A 20,303-nucleotide genomic window follows, 5' to 3' on the forward strand; every position below is an offset into this window, starting at 1 on the left:
CAGACTTTGTCATGTTTTAAATGCAGTATATCCTCTGAATAGCATTGCATTTATGACTATTGATAAACTTAATTCACCCGTAAACACGAGAAGCAGGCACGGATAGCGATATAGCAAGAACTAAACCAGCAAAGTTTAGTTCGCTTACCAGACTTATATTTTAAAAGCCGTATAGCCTGTACATTTCATTTATTGCCCCCCCCCCCCTCAAAGCAAAGAAATGAGAAGTCATTTGGCAGAGCTTTCTCGTTAAGGGTAGGGGTTCCAAGTAATATCTAATAATAAGAGGCTTTTGTTTGGAAAGATTGACTTTCCGTTATTTATCCTCTATCCTATGTAACTCAACAGTCAGTATTCTCAGCATTCGTTGAGTACTTAAACGTTTTACGTTAATAGTTGTATATAACTTTATTATACAATATAATAATCCTGGTGGGATGACAAAAAACTTGTCTAACAAACGATTATCCTAATCCCTCAGCGATTTATTGTTTGAGCCCCGAAGAAAAATCTCATGGGTGCAATAATGAGGTCAAATGGGTTGAAAAACGAGTCAAATAAATTGCCTACAAGACCGGGCAACTAAAATAGGCCTATGAGAGGTCAACTATACGTAATCAATCGTCATTTGTTACATTCAATCGCTTTGCGATTAAAAAATCTCTTCCGATGTTTGTATATGTAAATTGGTCGGCTAGTGCCATTTAATTACGATACCAAACATACCGTTGACACAAGGCTTGGTGACAATCCTCGAAACCACCGCCACAAATCATCTGCGAGATGATATTTGATCCGACTCGCCTTCCTTTGTTGTGATTAGGCTTTGCATTGGTAAATACAATTTGTTCAATTCCAATTTCCATAATTGGTAAACCAATGGTGGTTTCCTGATTCCTGAAGCGTAAACTTTTAGGATACGAAGTATCAATTTCATGCGCCCATTATTTGACGTATCTAACCTTTATTGTATTTATTAGGTCATTTACTATACTGCCCACTGTGAAGTAGATTTCAAAACCTTTTTCTACCTACCTTAGAAGAGTGAAGATCCGATACGGTCATATCCAAAACTTCTTTCGTGGGTCCTCGTTGACAAAAGCAAATATCTATGATCATTTTAATGATCAATCCTTTGTATATTTGCACCAATCGCCATTAAAGCCCCGCGAGGGCTGATATATATTTGCACCATTTCCCCGTGGGGACGGTTGTTATCAAAGCCCCGCGAAGGCTGATATATATTTGCACCATGTCTCCGTGAGGTACTGTTGTAATCAAAGCCCCGCGAGGGCTGATATATATTTGCACCATTTCTCCATGAGGGACGGCTGTAATCAAAGCCCCGCGAGGGCTGATATATATTCGCACCATCTTTTCCGTGAGGGACGATTGTAATCAAAGCCCCGCGAGGGCCGATATATATTTGCACCATTTCCCTGCGAGCGACAGCTGCGCGAGGGATGTTTGTAACTAGAAATAAGTAGGGCCTGCCAAAAAATGCTTAAGAGACACCCTGCGAGGGTGAATTTGACCTGGCTAACCCCTGCGAGGAGTAGTGGCCACATTTATGTATTCTGCTTCGAGCAAGAATACACCTTAGTGCTAATATAAAAATAGCAGTAAATAATCATTTAAATAATATAGCAATTAACAAGGTCCTTTAACTTATTTTCCAATGTTAGCGACATTTAATAAATTCATAATTCAAATCAATTCACTAAATTTTAAAATGAACTTCGATTCATATTTATTTTTGTTCATGCAATCGATGTAACATTTAGTTGCTTTATATCCGTTAACATTCCTTACGAACGCAACCATACCGTCGTAGGACGTTATATTTAATTGCACAAAATAATCTCCACTCACCCGCAATTTTGTACTTTTTGTCAAGGTGTACAAGTTTATAATATTATTCTAAAACGTTAGAAGTGAATTGTAAATCATTTGAAATAAGTGTATCTAAATCGAATTTATATTAAGATATCTCGATAATTATTATACGATAACCCTTTCAGCACAAGTTCAGTAAACCAAAGAATTTAATTGTAAAATTTTTGGTACTTACTCGTTTTAACAAAAAAGTTGCATCATTTGAACATAGGAAACGTAATTTTCAATCAAATTAGCCGTGTGTAATATTTTCACATAAAAACGGATCAGAATAATACTCATAAAAGGACACGTATAGACTACGGGGATAGTTTTGAATGTGTGGAACATTCATGGTACGTATCTACTATACATGAGCGAATTCCATCATTATTCAGTTGAGCGGTAACTCCCGTACGATTTATAAAATAATATCACAACATGTTCTGACATGTCGTGACTTCTTGGAGCTGACTCATCTCGTTCGATAATTTTTAGTAATAAACTATGATAGGAATTCCGAACCGTTCCTAGCGATAACGACAATGTAATAAAGTCGTAGCAATGGATTGTATGCCTGTAAAGCTTTGAGTTGGCTCATATCCATACTAAGTATTAATTGTAATTTTTCCACGAAAAATTCACTTGTACCCTTGTAATAAAAACACATTATTAAAAATGAAATAAAATATTAAAAATATCTATATACAAGAGAGGGTATTTGAAGTCCAACGATTATACCGTTGACTTTAAAGATTTTTACTCATTTTTAAGTAAAATATTATTAGAATAGATGTAAAAATAACTCACTGTACCGATCCGACGGGATACACTTTTTAACACTTTTAGCACTTGCTTTAAGCAATACTTAATACTTAATAGCACCAAGGTTGTAGTCTTGTAGACAACCTTCTCGCGGCGGAAGCTAGACGCCAATGAAAAACATCCAGCGCCCGACATTATCGTGCGCCCCGCCACCTGGTGGAGAGGTGTGCGAGAGAGATAGCATACATACAACGGAAAGAGAGGGAAAAATAGGCGGAAAAAGCTAGGTACCTTCTCAATGAAGTAAGCTTCAAATTACGGTCAAGTGTTTAATGAATAAAAGTATGTATATCAAAAAAGATAAGAAAAATAAAAAAAGGCCGCCCCCGGGTGGGCTCGAACCACCAACCTTTCGGTTAACAGCCGAACGCGCTAGCCGATTGCGCCACGGAGGCACGTGATAGGTGCTATGAAATTATAAATCAAATTACGCCTCAACTAATTCACTACGTAAGAAAAGGAAGGTTATAAAATTAAGTTCATTCTGTCTCACCTAAACCTGTTTCAAGCTTTTATGAACACGCTCAATCTCAGCACACATTAAAAAAACTAAAACGGTGTTCCAAAGTTCCTTAGAAATTTAAAGACACAGTGTATTGTTGGAAAATGAGTTTAGTAACATACAGAGTTGTTTGAAGGAAGCTAAGTTATGCGTTTGAGGTTATGTTGACAAGTTATGTTGATAGTGTAAATTAAGTAAATAGCTAAATAAGCGGTTTTAAGTTATCAATGAGTGTGTATTGTGATAATTGTGTACTTGTGAATGAGTTTTAATTATGGTTTCAGTGACAAAACAACGAATGATAGTTTAATTTGTTTTTATGTCATTTTCTCGGAGATAAAATAAAAACACAAAACAAAATAAATCGTTGTTTTTAATGAATAATTAAGTGCATTTGTGAAATGGCAAACCGAGTATCTAGTACTTGCTGTACTGCATCCGTGGAACGAGCCGGTTTACCTGGCTTACTTCGCGATTTACAAAGATTATCAGAAGATCAAGATTCCGCAGACATTGTATTCATTTTAGGGACCGCCGAGGAAAAAGTCTTCGCACACAAAATAATTCTCATAGCAAGGTAAAAAATATAAAAAAAGATTTTCCCGTACCGGGAATCGAACCCGAGCCTCCTGGGTGAAAGCCAGGTATCCTAGCCACTAGACCATACGGGAGTTATTGACTGAGTTGAATTTTTAAATACTAATCGAACTATTATTTTACAATTAGTTATTACCAACATACTAGTTGTTTAGTCCGGCTCCGCCCGGGCGGACTTTATTTTGCAAACATACTAATCCAAGCGAAAACGATTCATCATAATTGATTTAAATTTTAAAGCAAACAGATTTAAAGCCGATCTTGAGTCATAGGCAACGTACAATTATAATTTATTTTGATTACATATTTACTGGAAAATATAAATCTTTCTCATATATTTTCAGGAATAGGTATAGGAACGTATTTATTTAAAAAAAATGTAAAAAAAATAAGCGGTCCTAACTCCTAGGTAATACGACCCGGAGCAGGAGCGGAGTCTAGTTGGGGCGATGGGGCGTTGGGGTGAGCTATTTTAGTTTCGTTGATTATTTCATTTTGTATAGGCCATAATATGCATTACCTACGTTAATATTTTTTTAATATTAACGAGGCTGAACATTACAACCGAATCACTATAGGTGCCTAGAACTGTCATATAAAACTAGCCAAACGCAAAAAAATATACAAATGGAGAAAAATAATAAGTCAGTATTAATTATTAAGACGAAGTTCGTCTCGTTGGTAAGCTAAAAGCGAAAATATTTCAAGAAACCAACTTTGGTTATCATTATAGATAAAGTTTTACCGTTTAACATATCAAAATCCCGCCGGCAACGCCGAGTTTCATGAAATGCAGTAAACTTTAAATATTTAAATTACGCGGAACTTAATGGTAACAAATTATCACCTTTATGAATGCACATTAATTTGGCGGCATGGTGTTTCTCATGCAAATGAATCGACTCGGTGACGGCGAAACTTATAATTTGCCTAATGAAGCGCACCTCAACTTCACTAATTATATAAGAGGTACATTTATTAATTATGTATACATCTTGATAATTTATTATTCAGCGCTTTGTTTGCGCCCGAATGAGCTCACTTACTGGCTGCAGCTTGCCGAGGCTCAAATTCTAATTACACGTGCGCCATCTTGTTTTCCCGTTCTAATCGAACGTTGGTTCCGCCCGCAAGATGGCGGTAAAATCAATGACTGTATTCATTATTTTTTTCAATGATATTTTTTTGATAAATGAAAATCTAATTATAAAAAAATATAAAGCCAAGTTCACTCATTTATTATAAAAATATACTTTTTAAACTCATTTAGGTACTTTCAGTACAATTCACAAAAATCTTTTATAATGGTTACATTATTAAGTAAGTACCTAAGTAGTTACCTAATTAAATACTGTAGATAAAAATTTCAATAACAAAACAAACAAATATAGGAATAATCTATTATAAAAAAGAGCTAAAGTGAAAAGAAATGACTTTATAAAAATGGATGGAAGTAATATCAGTAACAATAACTTCCACAAACATTTTTCGTTTCAAGGCGGAAAATATGTTAAGTTAAGATCCCCTGTTATAGAATTATTCCGACTACCAAAAAATAGGGTCCGAGATGGTCTCGCAAAAGCGCTCGAATACAATTTGCATAAAAATGGCCCGTAACATGTGGCGAAAGAAGTTTCCAACTCGGTAAAGTTATGCGAAAACTTTAGTATCCCCGTATTTGTGAAAGATATCGGAGAATAACTAAATGCTATACACAGCGGTGATGTCTGCAACTATGTTATAATTTATTGGAATAAGTTTTCTTTTTGTCCGGTTTTATTAATGACCATGTTTATCTGATGTTGGAAATGTTTAGGTACTAATGGTATTTGTTATGTACAAAGTGTATAAATAATGACGATAGGTACTTACATAAATAAGAACATTAGGTACTTATCTTATATATAAAAATGAATTGCAAAATGTGTTGGTAAGCGCATAACTCGAGAACGGCTGAACCGATTTCGATAATTTTTTTTTATTATATTCCTTGAAGTACGAGGATGGTTCTTATGTAGAGAAAACGTAAATAGGGTAAACTCACCTAATTATGTGACTCACTTAATTCGGAGATACAACGTTTGGACTCTTTTATAGCGTTATAGGAGTAAAATCCAATACATTAAAATTAACCCTATGGTATGGTAATAAAGCTTCTTTTCGTGTACAAACTTTTGTTAAAATCGTGCGGGTGAGATAGTAAGAATCACGAGATTTGTCACTGCGCCCGCCATGTTTGACGTTTCACCGGTAGCGTGCAACTGTGCTGTCATTATTTAATTAATTTTAAATAGAAAAGGTGAGTGTAAGTTCATGATACTTTGACAATTAATTGTTAAAAACATATTCTTGTTGATACCGATAAAGGTTTTAGTAAATTTTCATTTGTTTTTGCATAATACCTTATTTCCTGGGTTCAAAAAGTTAACGATTTTCAAGATTGCAACTCAAAACAGTGTCACCGAATTAACCAAGCAAATTTTTTTTATTTTCAATTCGTGTATAAATAATTGTTTTTAGTACGTATACGTTAGTCGTTTAAGTCAGAAAATATTTATTTTTACTCAGGTTTAAAAGTAGGATCGCTTTCAAGCATTTTAAAAAAGTCCGTTATTTTTTTTATCACATAATTAAGTGAGTTATTTTTTTTTATTTTAGACAGCATGGAGGAAGACAAAAATAAAAATAGAAAGTATAATGAAACAACGCTGACATCCGCAATTCAAAATATTCTGCAGTCAAAAATGAGTCTGTACACTGTTCACACAAACAATTATAATGTCCAATATTAATTTTTTATGGTTCCCCTCTTTTGATAATTTCTCATTGATAAATAAATACATAATTATTACTTTCAATATGTTTATATTTTTATTAATTGTATTTTTTTTTACTTTTGTGTTAAAAAATAATAAATACTCACTTAATTCGGTTATAACAGAATTAGAGAAGTACTATCACCGAATTATGGTGATTGTCACAGAATTAGACAAGTCATCGCGGTTTGATTAAGCTCATTTTACGCTGAGTTAATTCATATGTGTTAAGATTACACTTGCTCCATTTGATAAATAGAAGATTGATTAATGTTCCTATTAAAAATAAAAATAAAATTTATAAAGTTTAACCTGTTTTTTTTTTCATATTCTGTTTTATCACAGAATTAGATGAGTTGACTATATTATGTACCACGGGCGAAGCCGGGGCGGACCGCTAGTACATAATATATTTGAGATTTCTTCAACATAATATGTTAAGCTGTAGGAACTATTTGCTCGCAATGTAAAAATATTACATGGTCAGATTTGAGGTCAATTTCAATTTCATCATATAAGTACCTACTTATACTTATTCATAATTCAAAACAACCTAAATGAACGTTTCTTATGTGCCCATCAAATTAGTGTTATTTTTCCTTTACAAGTAGATAGACGCTTAATTATCAAACTTATATCCAACAAAAAGGTTTTATTAGCGAATTTTCTTGTAAATGTACTGAAAGCGTACACTGTGACGTCATCAATCATTGCCCCTCTCCCCCCACGTCCCGCCCAGCGCTCCAAAAGAGTAATTAAGCAAAAACCACAACTTTACGTGAATATAATTTGTTTATGGACGCTTTTATTATCCTGTGATTTAAGTGCAGATTTGGATAATAGGTTAATAAATTATGTAAGTACCTGAACTTTGGGAAAATACAAAATAATGTCTTATAAGGGTATAACTACTATATTTTTTCACCAGGAAATTTATAAGCACAGATTGCCATAGTTTAAAAAAAATATCTTTATTTCACAACCATACATGATACAATTACAAAATAAACAAAACGATGGTCTCGTACTAGACTATAACACACTATACATAGTGTGCTATACGTGCTATAGTATTACCGGTACCGAATACCGATGTATAGTACAAGTTACAACCAAAGTTAAGTGTACAAGTGTTCAACTACCATACATATATTTTCCCACTCCTGGACGCCTTACCTGGACGATTAGAAAAAAAATGATACTTATGTAATATATTTGCTAATCTATAGAAGATATACCTAGGCTGAAACAACATCAACGATAGAAGAAACAACAAAAGCCGTAATAGATTTTTGATCAAAAATTTTATCTACTTAATTAAAAAACACTCTTCTTTAAATAACTCACGTTTAACATAAATAATTAAGCATTAAATTAATTAAATTACTGATCTAGTGAATTGTCCAAACGAGCGGTTTGCGTGAATCGAAATTGCTACGTGTTCCTGGTCGCCTGGTACATACCTACTACACGCGCTGATTGGGTTTGGGCTTTGGCAGAACTCAATACAAAATAATTAACTTTATAAAATATGTCACTAAATGCTCTCCTGGGTCCAGCCCGTTTAGAACTTTTCAAATTTTTAACCTCTATTAATATTATTATTTATCTACTAATCCAAACAGTCGAATCATCAAATCAGTAATTGCAACGTAGATTTAGATTATTGTAAAAAAATAATGTTATCTGAGTTCCTTTTTAATTTCTTATAACTTTCCCTTATATTTTCGGAGATATTATGCCATTCAATATTCTTTATTCGGTACATTGATCGAATTATCATCTACAGTAAAATCACCCTAGATCCATAATTTCATAAAGCACGTAATAGGTTGGTGAATAATCTACAATCTACACGTTTATTTACTTCGTGCTTCATAAACAATCACGGCAAAACCAAAACGCAAGCGAATTCAAAAACAATTACCGAAGCAACAAAAAGCAGTTGCTCGCTGTATTTGCATAAGCATTTCTTGATAACCGAGTAGTTACAACGGGCTACAATTTACATACCTAAATCGCTGGCAGCCAGAAATGGTTTACTTCGCGCTGGAGATTTTATCTATTTTACAACTTTTTCAAAGTTTCATAAAATTTGACGGCATTTTAAGGGATTTCAAAGATAAACTGTAAAACCCTTAGAGCATTAAAAGGTAAAACTTCGCTCAGATTAATGAATCCCTACCTATCAAGAAAATTTATTAAAAAAAAACATAACACAGTAGTTACAAAGAAAGAATATAATATCCAAATTATTCTCGAATCTTCAGAAAATCAAAAATAAAATGCGACAGACGTCGTCGCTATAAAAAAATGTCTGTCTGTATATGTAAAAACGGAAACAAGCGCAAAAGTCGCATACTGATTGCCTCGACTCCTATAATTAGGATAGAAACATCAATCATCATTACTTCAGCAGTATTCGACTGAAAACCGAAGGAACGTTCATTACTCCGCCTGTAATTTGTAAAGCTTCAATGCTAAATTACAATGTTGGCAGCTCACATTGAGCCCGGCATACACTATACATTAGTGGGATGTAACTAACCCCAAATACCTACTTTTATTTGGTGTTAGCAATTTGACTCCTTGTTTTATTTTGTAGAGAAAATGTTAGATACTTATTTTTAAAGCTCGTAAAATACTATAATGGAAATAAAAATTTAAAAAATGAAGCTATAACGATAATGTCATTATATCGAAATTCCGTGTTTTTTCGTAGTAATAAATACCTACTTCTACATTTACCTACCAAGAACAAATTTCATGAAAAAAGCTTTCGCTACTCAGCTATTTCTCTGACTTCAAAATCACTGTCTCTCTCCAAACTCTACACAAAAATTATTATGAATTCAAATGAATTTTTCTTGTATGGGTCACAAAAATTATGTTTTTGATTAATAGTGGAGACGTCAAACTGTACCACAGACTATAGCGTGGCATTAATCGTCGAACGGTGCTGGTGGACACTTCCGAGCGACGCGGATGTGACGTCATCTATCATGACGCCGATACAAATTGTGTTTGAGAATCCTTGAGTGATTGCTTTCGGTAAGCTTTCGGTACACTGAAATTTTTGTACTCAGAAGCAATTATCGTAATTGACATTTTTCAATATTTGCTTTGCTTTTAGTGAGATTTTAGGAAATTCAATGTTAGAATTCGAAAATTCCCGCATTTATTCGTTTGTTATATTATTTTTGATTTGATTATTATATTGATGAACCGAAATAAGTTGGAACATAATCGATTTGTCCTTTTCTACCAAGTACCTACCTACCTATCAAATACAACAAAAGACTGGCCTTTTTTTAAATAATAAAAGACCTTGTAATTACAAAACACGCTTGTTTTAAGTAGAATTAGGTACAGTGTAGTGTAGCGTGTACAAACATAAACAATACCGATATTACCATTAAACTTTCAGTTAAACAAACAAAGCCACATCATTTGTACCGTGTGTCGGTGTTGCCACTGAACTTTGTTACTTTGACATTCGCTTCTTGGGGATTTACCGCGACAGTTTCATTAATGAGACAAAGTGTCGCATTTAAAGTTTTAACAGCGCTTACTTGCGTTGAGTGTATTTTAGAATTGAGACTACAACATACGTGAGTGTTACATTAAACATTATAAGATATCGTTAAGGTACATTATAAAAAGGAAAGTGGAGCCGTGCGTTGATATGAGAATGAGGCGCTGACTCCACGAGCGAGAGAATCGCGGCGATATTATCGTCGTGCCACGTATTTCTATACACTCTCTATGGAACCGTCTCCACACGGCGATATTATCGCCGCGATGCGACGAGTGGCAATGAGCGTGCGAAACGTCATTACATCGTCGCTAGCCCGCCGCGACTAGCAACGGGCCCGCCGCGCGCTCGCGACGATCGCGCAGCGGGCGCGCTGTCAAACGCAGTGTCATTTCAGCGTTGCCTCTGGTCTTCTCGTAGTTCTCTTCAAGGAAACGTGGCGATACCGTAACGAGTCGCCGCGGAAACGCTGCGATTCCGTTACGACTCGCGACGATACGCGGCGGAATTATCGCTCGTTCGTGGAGATTATCCGACGATATAAGGGCGGACTCGTCGCGATTCTCTCGCTCGTGGAGTCAGCGCCTAAGGATTAGGGTTGCTGTAGCAAAATTCGGCTAACTTTTTTAGACACATTGTTATGTACTTAGGATACAAAAAATTTAGTCCAGTAAAAAAAGTTCGAAGAAGAAGTTTGTTCAGTACCGAATAACTTTAAAAAATACACTAAAATCTCTGGTAATCTTGATGCATTTACGCATACTGTAACAGAACCCTGGAGTGTTTTTATTACGATCAACACAAGAAGCATAGACACAGCTAAAACCATCAAATAAACATGATGAAACTGACGAAATGATAACATTCCCGTACCACAGACTAGCGGAGGATCTCACTATAAAGCACACAAATTGCGTACATTCAGGAAAGTCAAATACAAGTCAAGCGGTGGCTATCTAATGAATGGTGGTGCAGATTAGACGCCATGATTACATCCAGTCTATTAATCACATCTCAGGCTTGTAATTAATTCCCGTCGCCACCGAGCCCATCCGATATTAATCATTTATCTTATTCCGTTCTATTGAGAACATAGAAACTGTCAATTTAACTACAAAGCTTTGGTGGACAAACGGGCAACTGCTTTCTCTTAGTCCGTTAATAGATATTGATGTATATTGATGCGTGCGATTAACTGGAAATAAATACATCAAACGTTATTATTAGATTAAGGTATAATTTCTTAGGAAACTGACAATTATTCTGTTCAGCCAAAGTAAGAAATAAAAAGTCATCAAATTATATGAGTCAATGTTGGGGAATTAATTTGAAATGTCAGCGATACACACTTATTTTTTTTTTAATAAATTAGAGAGTGAGAAAAACACTTCTTCAGAAATGCACTTAACATCTTTAATTCAGTACGTAGTAATAATATTCTTACATTATAACTTTTATGAATAAAATTTTCTTATTACTTTCTTCTTACCTAACCAGAACCAGACTACTAAAAAAAGCTACACAAACGTGTTAAAAGCGTGCAAAAACAATAATTAGCGGAATTTAATTATTGTTTCTTTATCAGCGCTGCACTGCGCCCCGCATAACTTGAAACTTAACAAATTCTTAATAAGTTCGCACAAAGCGCTCGGCTCCGCTTGCGCGATTATCGGTTTTTAATTACACGATCCAACTTTAACTTAAACTTGAGAGCTTTCAAGATGCTTCAAGTTTTTATAGTTTATAATTAATGTGCGATACCCTGGGACAATATGTAAATACTTAATGCGCTGCATAAAAATATAATCATAAAAGATAGTTCTTCCGTGTTACACAACTCTAACTCGCTTAAGATATTTAAGTACAACAACAGAACAATTCGTAGGTAATAATAACTATAAACCGATGAGTACAATTTGGAGGTCTTCAAGAGGAGAGTGAACAGGTACATTCTAGGGAAGCGCGCTCCATCTTAGGCCACATCTCAGCTTACCATCAGGCGAGATTGTGGCCAAGCGCTCCCCTATTGTACAATTATTAAAAAAAAAACTTACCACAAATCTACCAAGGATTTTTTATTTGCAAGATAGAATTATTCAATCGTCGCAGGTAGTAGAAAAAAATATATACTTACAGTACCTACTAGCAATATGATTAGTCATTATTACATCGCAATTATTATAACAAAACTGTCAGAAAACAAGCACATTGAATACAATTCCACAACCGTCCTACATTCTGTACCGACATGGGTAGTTTTAGAATTTCTAGTCGTATAATTCTGAAGCGATGACAATGGTATACTGCTGCCATGTTCGCAAGTTCTATTAAAGTAAAGCAATAATTAAAAGTACTCAACTCCGTTTTCATTAACTTTTGTTTTTTTTGTACAGATGCAGAAGTTTTCAGAACACAAAGCGCGGCGAGGTGTGTCGCATCCCGGGCTGCACGGTGACGCCATCTGTTGGCGCGCAGCCAACACCGATACGCATGCCGCACGTTCAACCAGAAACATTTCGGCTATTTATCCAATATGTTTATACTGGAAAGGTAATCTATTTTAAAATGAATAGAAAACATTTAGAAAACATATTAGTAATATGTGTTTTTATATAAAATTATTATTTCATTGAACTGATAGTTTTGAATATTGCGCCATCTTGTGTCGAATAGCTAAATCTTTATAAAATTAGTAGCAAAAAGCATGACATGACCATGACTGTAATATTATTATAAAAATTAAATATATATTTTGCTTATAAAAAAAAAGCAATTGAACGAAAAACTAGAGAACATTCAAATAAAAAAACTCAAGTATATGAAGATAATTTATTAATATTATCAATATGTATGTTTTAATATGTTTCTAGCTTCTTTTACAAGACTCGGGTGTATTTGAAATGATGACATTAGCTGCGGATCTTGGGGTAGAAGATTTGCGGGCAGCTTGCGAAGATCACGTTACATCCACACTGAGCGTGGAGAGCGCATGTACTTTACTAGCTGCTGCTATGGAAATACAAGACAGACCGGGTAATTTTATTTGTATTCTAAAATAATGTAATACGTCGTTTCCATTTCACTATTTCGTCACCGACTTCAACAGCGATGGTGGTGTAATGGTCAGCATAGTTGCCTTCCAAGCAGTTGATCCGGGTTCGATTCCCGGCCATCGCACACTTTTGCTGTTTTTATTTATGTTTAATTTTTATGGTATTAATAATTTTTTTCCGTTTTTATTATGTTTGTGCCACGCGTATATGAACTTTTCAATAAACTTTATTTTATATTTACACTATTTTATATAAATTATTCATAGACAACGGAAATTATAATCTGTGGATTGCATAGTGACGTACAGTCGTCAGTCAAGTTGAATGTTTGACATTTCTATCCAAAGACAACCAAAATCGACGCCGGTTGTGGCGGGTTGAGTTTAGCTGTGAATTTAGTGTTTAAAATAATAATACATCATCAAAATGGCATACAAAGGACCACCAAAAGTTCAAAAGGTGATGGTGCAACCCATCAACCTTATCTTCAGATATCTTCAAAACAGAAGTCGTGTACAAATCTGGCTGTACGAGAACGTAAATCTTAGGATCGAGGGTCACATTGTTGGATTCGATGAATACATGAATATTGTTTTGGACGAAGCCGAGGAAGTGCATATGAAGACCAAGAATCGCAAACAAATTGGTCGCATAATGATGAAAGGGGACAATATTACTCTCATACAGAACGTTAACCCGAACGCGTCAGTGTGAAGTTAGGTTATACGAAAATGAACATTCCTAGCTAATAAGTGCGGCGGTTTCTAAAGTATTATGTGGTATTCACAAAACACCAGTGATTCTGTCATTAAATATAAGTTACCCAAATTGGCTTTCATTTAATTCCAAATAATATCAACATAGAGACAAACTTTTTTAGTCTAAGTAATACTAGCTAGTAATCTTAAGTTGCAGATGAATCTCGAATTCAGAAATGTGTAGTCACGCAGTCGTAGAGGGAGAATGTACTAGAGACGACATCGGCGTATACCCGAACGAGATGGCGAATCCTTACGTCAATGTTGCCAACTATTACAAAAACTTTTTATCCGAAAAACTGGCAAAATATCTATAAATGTTTGGGTATTTTTTTGTAAGATAGGTTTATGAAGAAAAAGACAGATTTGAAAAGATTTTGTTATTTATTAACTTAACTAGCGACCCGCCCCGGCTTCGCACGGGTGCAATGCTGATACTAAATAGTAAATACACTACAGAAAAACTGTGAACGTTGTATATAAAAACATAGCGGCCCGCTCCGGCTTCGCACGGGTATAAAATATATAGCCGGGCGGCCGGCCGGTACAAGCGCGGATCCAGGGGGGGGGGTCATGGGGGTCATGGGCCATGCCCCCCCCTGGGCCATGTGCACGACCTAAGTGGACCACTAATTTAATATTAACTTTTGAAATTAACAAAGTAATATTGTTCAACATGATTTTTTATTAACTTTTGAAACATAAAAGTAATATTATAGAACAATGAAATCAATTTCAAACGGAAGAGAATATAGGTAACAAAAATTAGAGGAAAAGTTATTTACGATCGATCTGAGATCGGGATTAAAAAAACTATAACTGCGGAATAAAGTTTAATGGTAAAGTTGTAGGTATTTAAAATATTTATTACAACTTTTGCTTTTACACTTCTCGCAATTAACCACAAATATCGAAATATCCCAGTTCATATATTTTTTATAAAAAAACAAGGCTAAAGTTTAGATATCATTTCAATCAATGGTAAATAATAATAGAAAATACAGTAAAATTAGGACAAAAAAGATCAAGTGCGAGTCGGACTCGCGCACCGAGGGCTTCGAACAAACCTAATTGTTTTATTATGTTGTATCTTTAAATGTTGCTTGTAGCAATTTTTTCTTTGTCTGTGCTATAGGACGTGGGGAGTACCTTGTAGGTTGTGATTCCCTTGCAAGTAGTTGCTAGTTTCAGAATATGCGGTTTTAATTGCTATTTCTTCTGATTCAGATTCAAATTGAATTTGAATCAGAAGACAGAATAATATCTTATAAAACAGATACGGGAATAATTACGAAAAACATGAATTTTTTATTACATTATATAAAAAAAAAAATTAATCTTATAACCCCTTTACTCATGAACGCAAATGTAATGTAGGTATTCAATAATTGATATTCACATCAAAAACTTAGGTCTATTATACCTTTAAGCAGTAATAAAATCAAATTTCTATGTCAACGCAATTAGAAGATACAGCCGTAAATGTAGTCTAATAAAAACGTACTGGAAATAGTTCAAATTAAAAGTAAATTAAACGAAATACATTTATTTGAAAATGAACAGCAAAATGACGGTAGAAATAAATGGGCAGAGGGTCCGCGATAATGTGCGCGCGAGTAGCAGACGAAAATGGACGACTCCGCCGCTCGTTCGTTCTTATAAAGGCGCGCCGCACCTCGGTGAGGAAGGCGCGGGGGGTGGCCTTCCGGATTTTACTCCAACACCGCCTCTCCTGACGGGGCAGGGTCCTCGCTGCCTTCAGTGGCAGCTGCAGCTCGTGTGGAAGGGCCAGCTTCGCAGTCTTCAGCGTTATGATGTGCATCGTAACCTGGAATATACAAAAAAACCGACATTGAAAAAAAAAATACTTAAACCAATGCAAATGAGGAAAGCTGAACCGGAAAACCGAACCGTGTAACAAACTTTACACAAACATTAACATTTAATATTAAAAAAACATTTCACGATTTTGGGGAAAATTTTACCCTGTACTGGTATCCCTAATGTTAATCACATGATTATACCATAAATTTGAAACTACGTAAAAACAAATGGCGTCCTGAACAACAAGAACACTTCGTAATTTAGTCGGATAACACAAAAAAATGTTTACGTCTATTTCGATGAAAATATTATATATTTGTAGATAATTTCACATTAGAGTTAATGAAAATGTATCAACTATATCCAGTTCTATAAAACAATATACTTCAAATAAGTTTACTTACGTGTGAAAGGTAATATTTGGTAATCTTCGTTCCGGCCGATTTTTACAACCAATCACACTACAACGCACCATATTTTCACTTAAAGTCGGATTAAAACAGATCACTGTCAACGTTTATTAAACTTTGAAGTCACTTAACAGCGAGAAAAAACAGAAAACTAGCAAAACAATGGACTGTAGCCGCTTGTTTGGGACAAACTGCCTTTGTCCCCAACAAAAGAAATCGCATAACATGAGAGAAACAAAAAACAATGTTTCTGTCTCTCTTGCTCTTAGCTTTATAGTCATAAGTGTATTTCTCTCACGCATTCCTTGTCATTTTAGTGCCTCCTCTATGGTTCATTCTCACTCTACGCACGCAGTTAACTATATCTCACTCTATATGTCATGTTGAAAATTAAATTTTAAAAGTATCATGTTGTTTACTCCATAGTTTTATGATTTGCCATCTGTTCCGAAAGAAATTTCTACAGTGAACAGCAAGTAACTTAACAAAACATGACAATTTTAAGTTTTCATATTTTGTATGTATAATATTATCATTACAATGATGTCAAATCTACATGCTGAACCCAAAAAAAAGTAATCTCAAAAAGTAAGAATTGAATAAATCAAATTTTTTAGTCATTTTACTCACTACATTTTGTTATGAGTCAGATATAATTTGAGTTCAACGTCCAATAATAAAGAATTGAGACTGATGCAATAAAAATCAATATTTTTAGACATATTGTTATTTTATTTATTTTGAGCGGTGTCATGGTAAAGCTTCCTAATTTACACTTAATTTTATGTAAAACAATACAAATGTATCTTATGGTAAGTGTTCAAATATTTGATATAGTTTCCTTTCTCATAATGTCATAAATAACTCTAATAATTCTGAACAGGTGGCAAAAGTGCATCATCCTTCATGGAGCGCTGCATCACTTTCATTGGTGACAACGCAGCGGAGTGTGTCAAGTCTAATGCATTTCTAAATCTGCCCAAAGAAGCCCTCATAAAGCTTATATCTTCTGATTTTGTAAGTTTGTTACAAAAGTTATAAATTTTCTATTTACTACAGGAAACATAACTATGACCATGTTATAGGTGAACAAGAAAAAAAGCCCAAGCCTAGCCCTATCTATGTTCATGCTACAAAATCAACTTAAACCATATTACATATAAGAAATAATAACTACATGAATGATGAAATAAAAACATATTAAAACAGGCAGTAGATAAAAAGGAATGCAATTATGATCTTGGTTTTGGCCATGATAATTAAATCTTGTTAAAAACTTACCACATTTCATACAAATTCTTTCTACACCTGTCTTCATTTAGGTTAATGTTATTATAACAAACATTTTGCAATGGTGCCATCAAATGACATACAAATTGACCAAAGCCGACAACATACAAGACCAAGTTACTGTTGATTTCTAATGTTCATTTAAGCTTTAAAATGTGCTCTGCGGTTTTACCCGCAGTGCTCCGCTCCTGTTGGTCTTACCAAGATGATATATAGCCTATAGCCTTCCTCGATAAATGGGCTATCTAACACTGAAATAATTTTTCAAATCAGACCAGTAGTTCAGAGATTAGCGCGTTCAAGCAAACAAACTATTCAGGTTTATAATATTAGTATATATACTATATGTAAAACCACTATATACCTCCGTAGCTATGTCTGGAGGAAGAGGAAGTATGGCGTTGTGCGCTCGCGTGGGCGAAGCAGCGCGCGGGCGTGACGCAGCCCACCGCGCACTGGACGGAGGAGGAGCGCGCTCGGGTCTGCCACCACTTGGCGCCGCTCATGCATCATATACGATTGTTGCTCATTGGTAAACTATATAACTGTCTTCAAGAAGAGGGGGTGACACTGCCCACCAAAGTGTGCATCCACTTGATTTTCTTTCTTTAAATTTCTTAAACAAATAACAATCAGTTTATTTGTATCTCATTGCAGCTGATAATAATGATGTTTTTCCAAAGAAAAAGTAAAAAAGACGTGTGGCACTCGGGGTCTGCCACGGTAAAGCTATTGCATGCTATGCCTTCAAGCCACACCTCCGCGCCTGTCGGAGTGGGGAGCGTGAGGTTATTTCGTTACGGAATTTCTGGATTCGGTCCCCGCGCTCAAGGCCCGCAATAGAAGCTGTGCATTAGCTTAAAAATCCTCTATGCTACAAATATTCACTAATATTATTGTTGTCTATGTCAAGTGAAAGTACCCTTCTCTACAAACATTATTCTTATCTCTAGACAGTGCAGTATTCGCGGAGGAGGTGGAGCCAACAGGCGCAGTGCCGATGGAACTGTCGCTAGAGCGCTACCGCCGAGCCGCGCTGCACAAGGCGCGACCAGATCCTGACAAACGCACGCAGCCTAGGTACACACTACTCTACAATACATCACTACATTAACACTGCACTGATTTTTGAAATAACTTAAAAAAGAAAAATAATTGATCAGGAGGTGGGCTTCGAACCGAACATGGATGAAAAATATGAAAAAAATAGATAAAATTTTGAAACAGAGTTTCAAAATGGTATCTATCTTTAGCAATAGATAAAATAACACAATAATAAAATTGTGTAAATTCTTACATGACTTATAATAATTCTAATATTTGAAGTAATAAATCAATTTGATTTCAGATTAGCAGTTAATATGTTTGCTGGTTCCGTGATATTACAACAAGAGAAAAGTGCATTTCAGTCAGTCATCAATAGCTGGTATGTACCATGACCATCAACTATAAAAAAATAAAGTTCTATCAAAAAATTACCAGAGTACTTGAATATAATTTTGTCTAGGTGTGGAACTCCAAAACAATCATGGCGACTGGTATTTCGCGCGTCGACGCACGGCTTCTCTGCGCAGGCGTTCCATTCGCACTGCGATGGAATATCACCTGTATTATTACTTGTACAGGTACTATACTTGATTTTTATACAGTAGGTATTAATTGAATAAAGTTTAGTCCTGTCCCATAGCATCATCCACTTTTCTTGAGGCTGGAAAAGTAGTGCCATCATAATTCACATGCAATTTCAGGTATTAATTAAATTGTTAGTTCCCTTTTTATATCAGTACATTGTTAAATTTTAATAGTAAGCATTATTAACTCTTTGGTGTGAGTTTCTTTAACATTCCCGCTTTTTTTAACATCAGATTATTATTTTTTATTTACCACAGCTATCCCGCGGCGAAATAATAGGCGGTTGGTGTGAATCCGGCTGGTCAGCAGGTGGGAGCGGTGGTGCGGGGGGATACGTGTCCGCCGAGCGTGGATTACTGTTCTCACTTACAGAACCGCCCGCATTGTATACGCTTAGCAAGAAAGCCTTTGCGTTGTGTTATCATCCTGAGTGAGTGTGTGGCGGTGGCTTATAATGATATCAATGTATAATGCAAAAAAGAGAAGAATATAATATTAACTATCATCATTAGATGATAATAATATATTCTTCTCTTTTTAATGGGCTCCACTGAGCAGACAGTCTTTGGCCTCCGCCAACATCCAGTATATAAATCACTATAACATCAATTTGGTTCAGTAAATCATTGCTTATGGTCATAAATCTTATCCTATGAGACAAACATAAAATTGTATCATTCAGTACACCACTTGCATTAGTTTAAATAAAGTTAGTAAGTACCTTGGCCAAAAAATTGGCAGATGTAAAAAAAATAACATTTATTTCGCTTAGAAGACCAAGTTTTGTCTTTTTTCGTTTTTTATAATTATTAATATAATGTATTTTGACAGCTGCGGTCCAATATTCGGCGCGGGCGCAGATCTGCTGATCTCCAACAACTGCAACAGCAACACTGATAGCTACAGCAACCTGCACTCATATGGAGACTCCCTATCCCCTGCCTCGCTCGCACCAGACTATAGTTTCACTGTACGCGACTATGAAATATTCACGATTAAACATAATTAATTTGTTTTTATTTTATTTTATTTACAAACTCAGATCTGTATCTGTGGTATGGCGGCTTCCAGTAGTAACTAGTGTTGTGCTTAATGTTTTTTTTCTTTTTGTAAAACTATGTATAAAAAATAAATCATTATGTGAATTTTTGTGTTTTATTTTCTTATCCTACCTCTATTTGTATAT

At 35.0% G+C, this 20,303-nt stretch overlaps 2 protein-coding genes, 2 long non-coding RNA genes and 3 other non-coding genes across 8 annotated transcripts; 4 read left to right on the forward strand and 3 right to left on the reverse strand.

Moving 5' to 3' along the window:
* Window positions 1-3,021: 3,021 nt before the first annotated feature.
* TRNAN-GUU (transfer RNA asparagine (anticodon GUU)) lies at window positions 3,022-3,095 on the reverse strand. Its single transcript has one exon. It is a non-coding gene; the product is annotated as a tRNA-Asn (tRNA).
* Window positions 3,096-3,348: 253 nt separating this feature from the next.
* On the forward strand, window positions 3,349-20,256 carry LOC149904267 (BTB/POZ domain-containing protein 19). 2 transcript variants are annotated; one of them, XM_090107813.1, is made up of 10 exons: window positions 3,349-3,779; window positions 12,544-12,700; window positions 13,021-13,183; window positions 17,079-17,212; window positions 17,858-18,017; window positions 18,439-18,565; window positions 18,834-18,911; window positions 18,993-19,110; window positions 19,375-19,547; window positions 19,949-20,256. In XM_090107813.1, exons 1-10 carry the CDS (start codon window positions 3,604-3,606, stop codon window positions 20,124-20,126), a joined length of 1,464 nt encoding a protein of 487 aa, XP_089963939.1. In that variant the 5' UTR covers window positions 3,349-3,603; the 3' UTR covers window positions 20,127-20,256. The 2 variants fall into 2 exon arrangements, with proteins under 2 accessions (XP_089963939.1, XP_089963940.1); XM_090107814.1 differs by lacking the exon at window positions 19,375-19,547 and having other exon boundaries at window positions 19,949-20,142.
* TRNAE-UUC (transfer RNA glutamic acid (anticodon UUC)) lies at window positions 3,802-3,873 on the reverse strand. The gene has a single exon. It is a non-coding gene; the product is annotated as a tRNA-Glu (tRNA).
* Window positions 5,950-6,926, forward strand: LOC149904269 (uncharacterized). Its single transcript, XR_016457352.1, has 2 exons — window positions 5,950-6,098; window positions 6,458-6,926. It is a non-coding gene; the product is annotated as an uncharacterized LOC149904269 (long non-coding RNA).
* TRNAG-UCC (transfer RNA glycine (anticodon UCC)) lies at window positions 13,256-13,327 on the forward strand. Its single transcript has one exon. It is a non-coding gene; the product is annotated as a tRNA-Gly (tRNA).
* Window positions 13,543-14,031, forward strand: SmE (Small ribonucleoprotein particle protein SmE). Its single transcript, XM_090108039.1, has one exon. It carries the CDS (start codon window positions 13,630-13,632, stop codon window positions 13,915-13,917), a length of 288 nt encoding a protein of 95 aa, XP_089964165.1. The 5' UTR covers window positions 13,543-13,629; the 3' UTR covers window positions 13,918-14,031.
* Window positions 15,492-16,537, reverse strand: LOC149904272 (uncharacterized). Its single transcript, XR_016457328.1, has 2 exons — window positions 16,190-16,537; window positions 15,492-15,789 (listed from the first exon to the last, which is right to left on the reverse strand). It is a non-coding gene; the product is annotated as an uncharacterized LOC149904272 (long non-coding RNA).
* Window positions 20,257-20,303: the final 47 nt, after the last annotated feature.

This window comes from Colias eurytheme, chromosome 12 (assembly GCF_061535395.1).
Source record: "Colias eurytheme isolate Ceu_HAF_F1 chromosome 12, ilColEury1 Martin Lab GWU primary, whole genome shotgun sequence".
Classification (NCBI taxonomy): domain Eukaryota; kingdom Metazoa; phylum Arthropoda; class Insecta; order Lepidoptera; family Pieridae; genus Colias; species Colias eurytheme.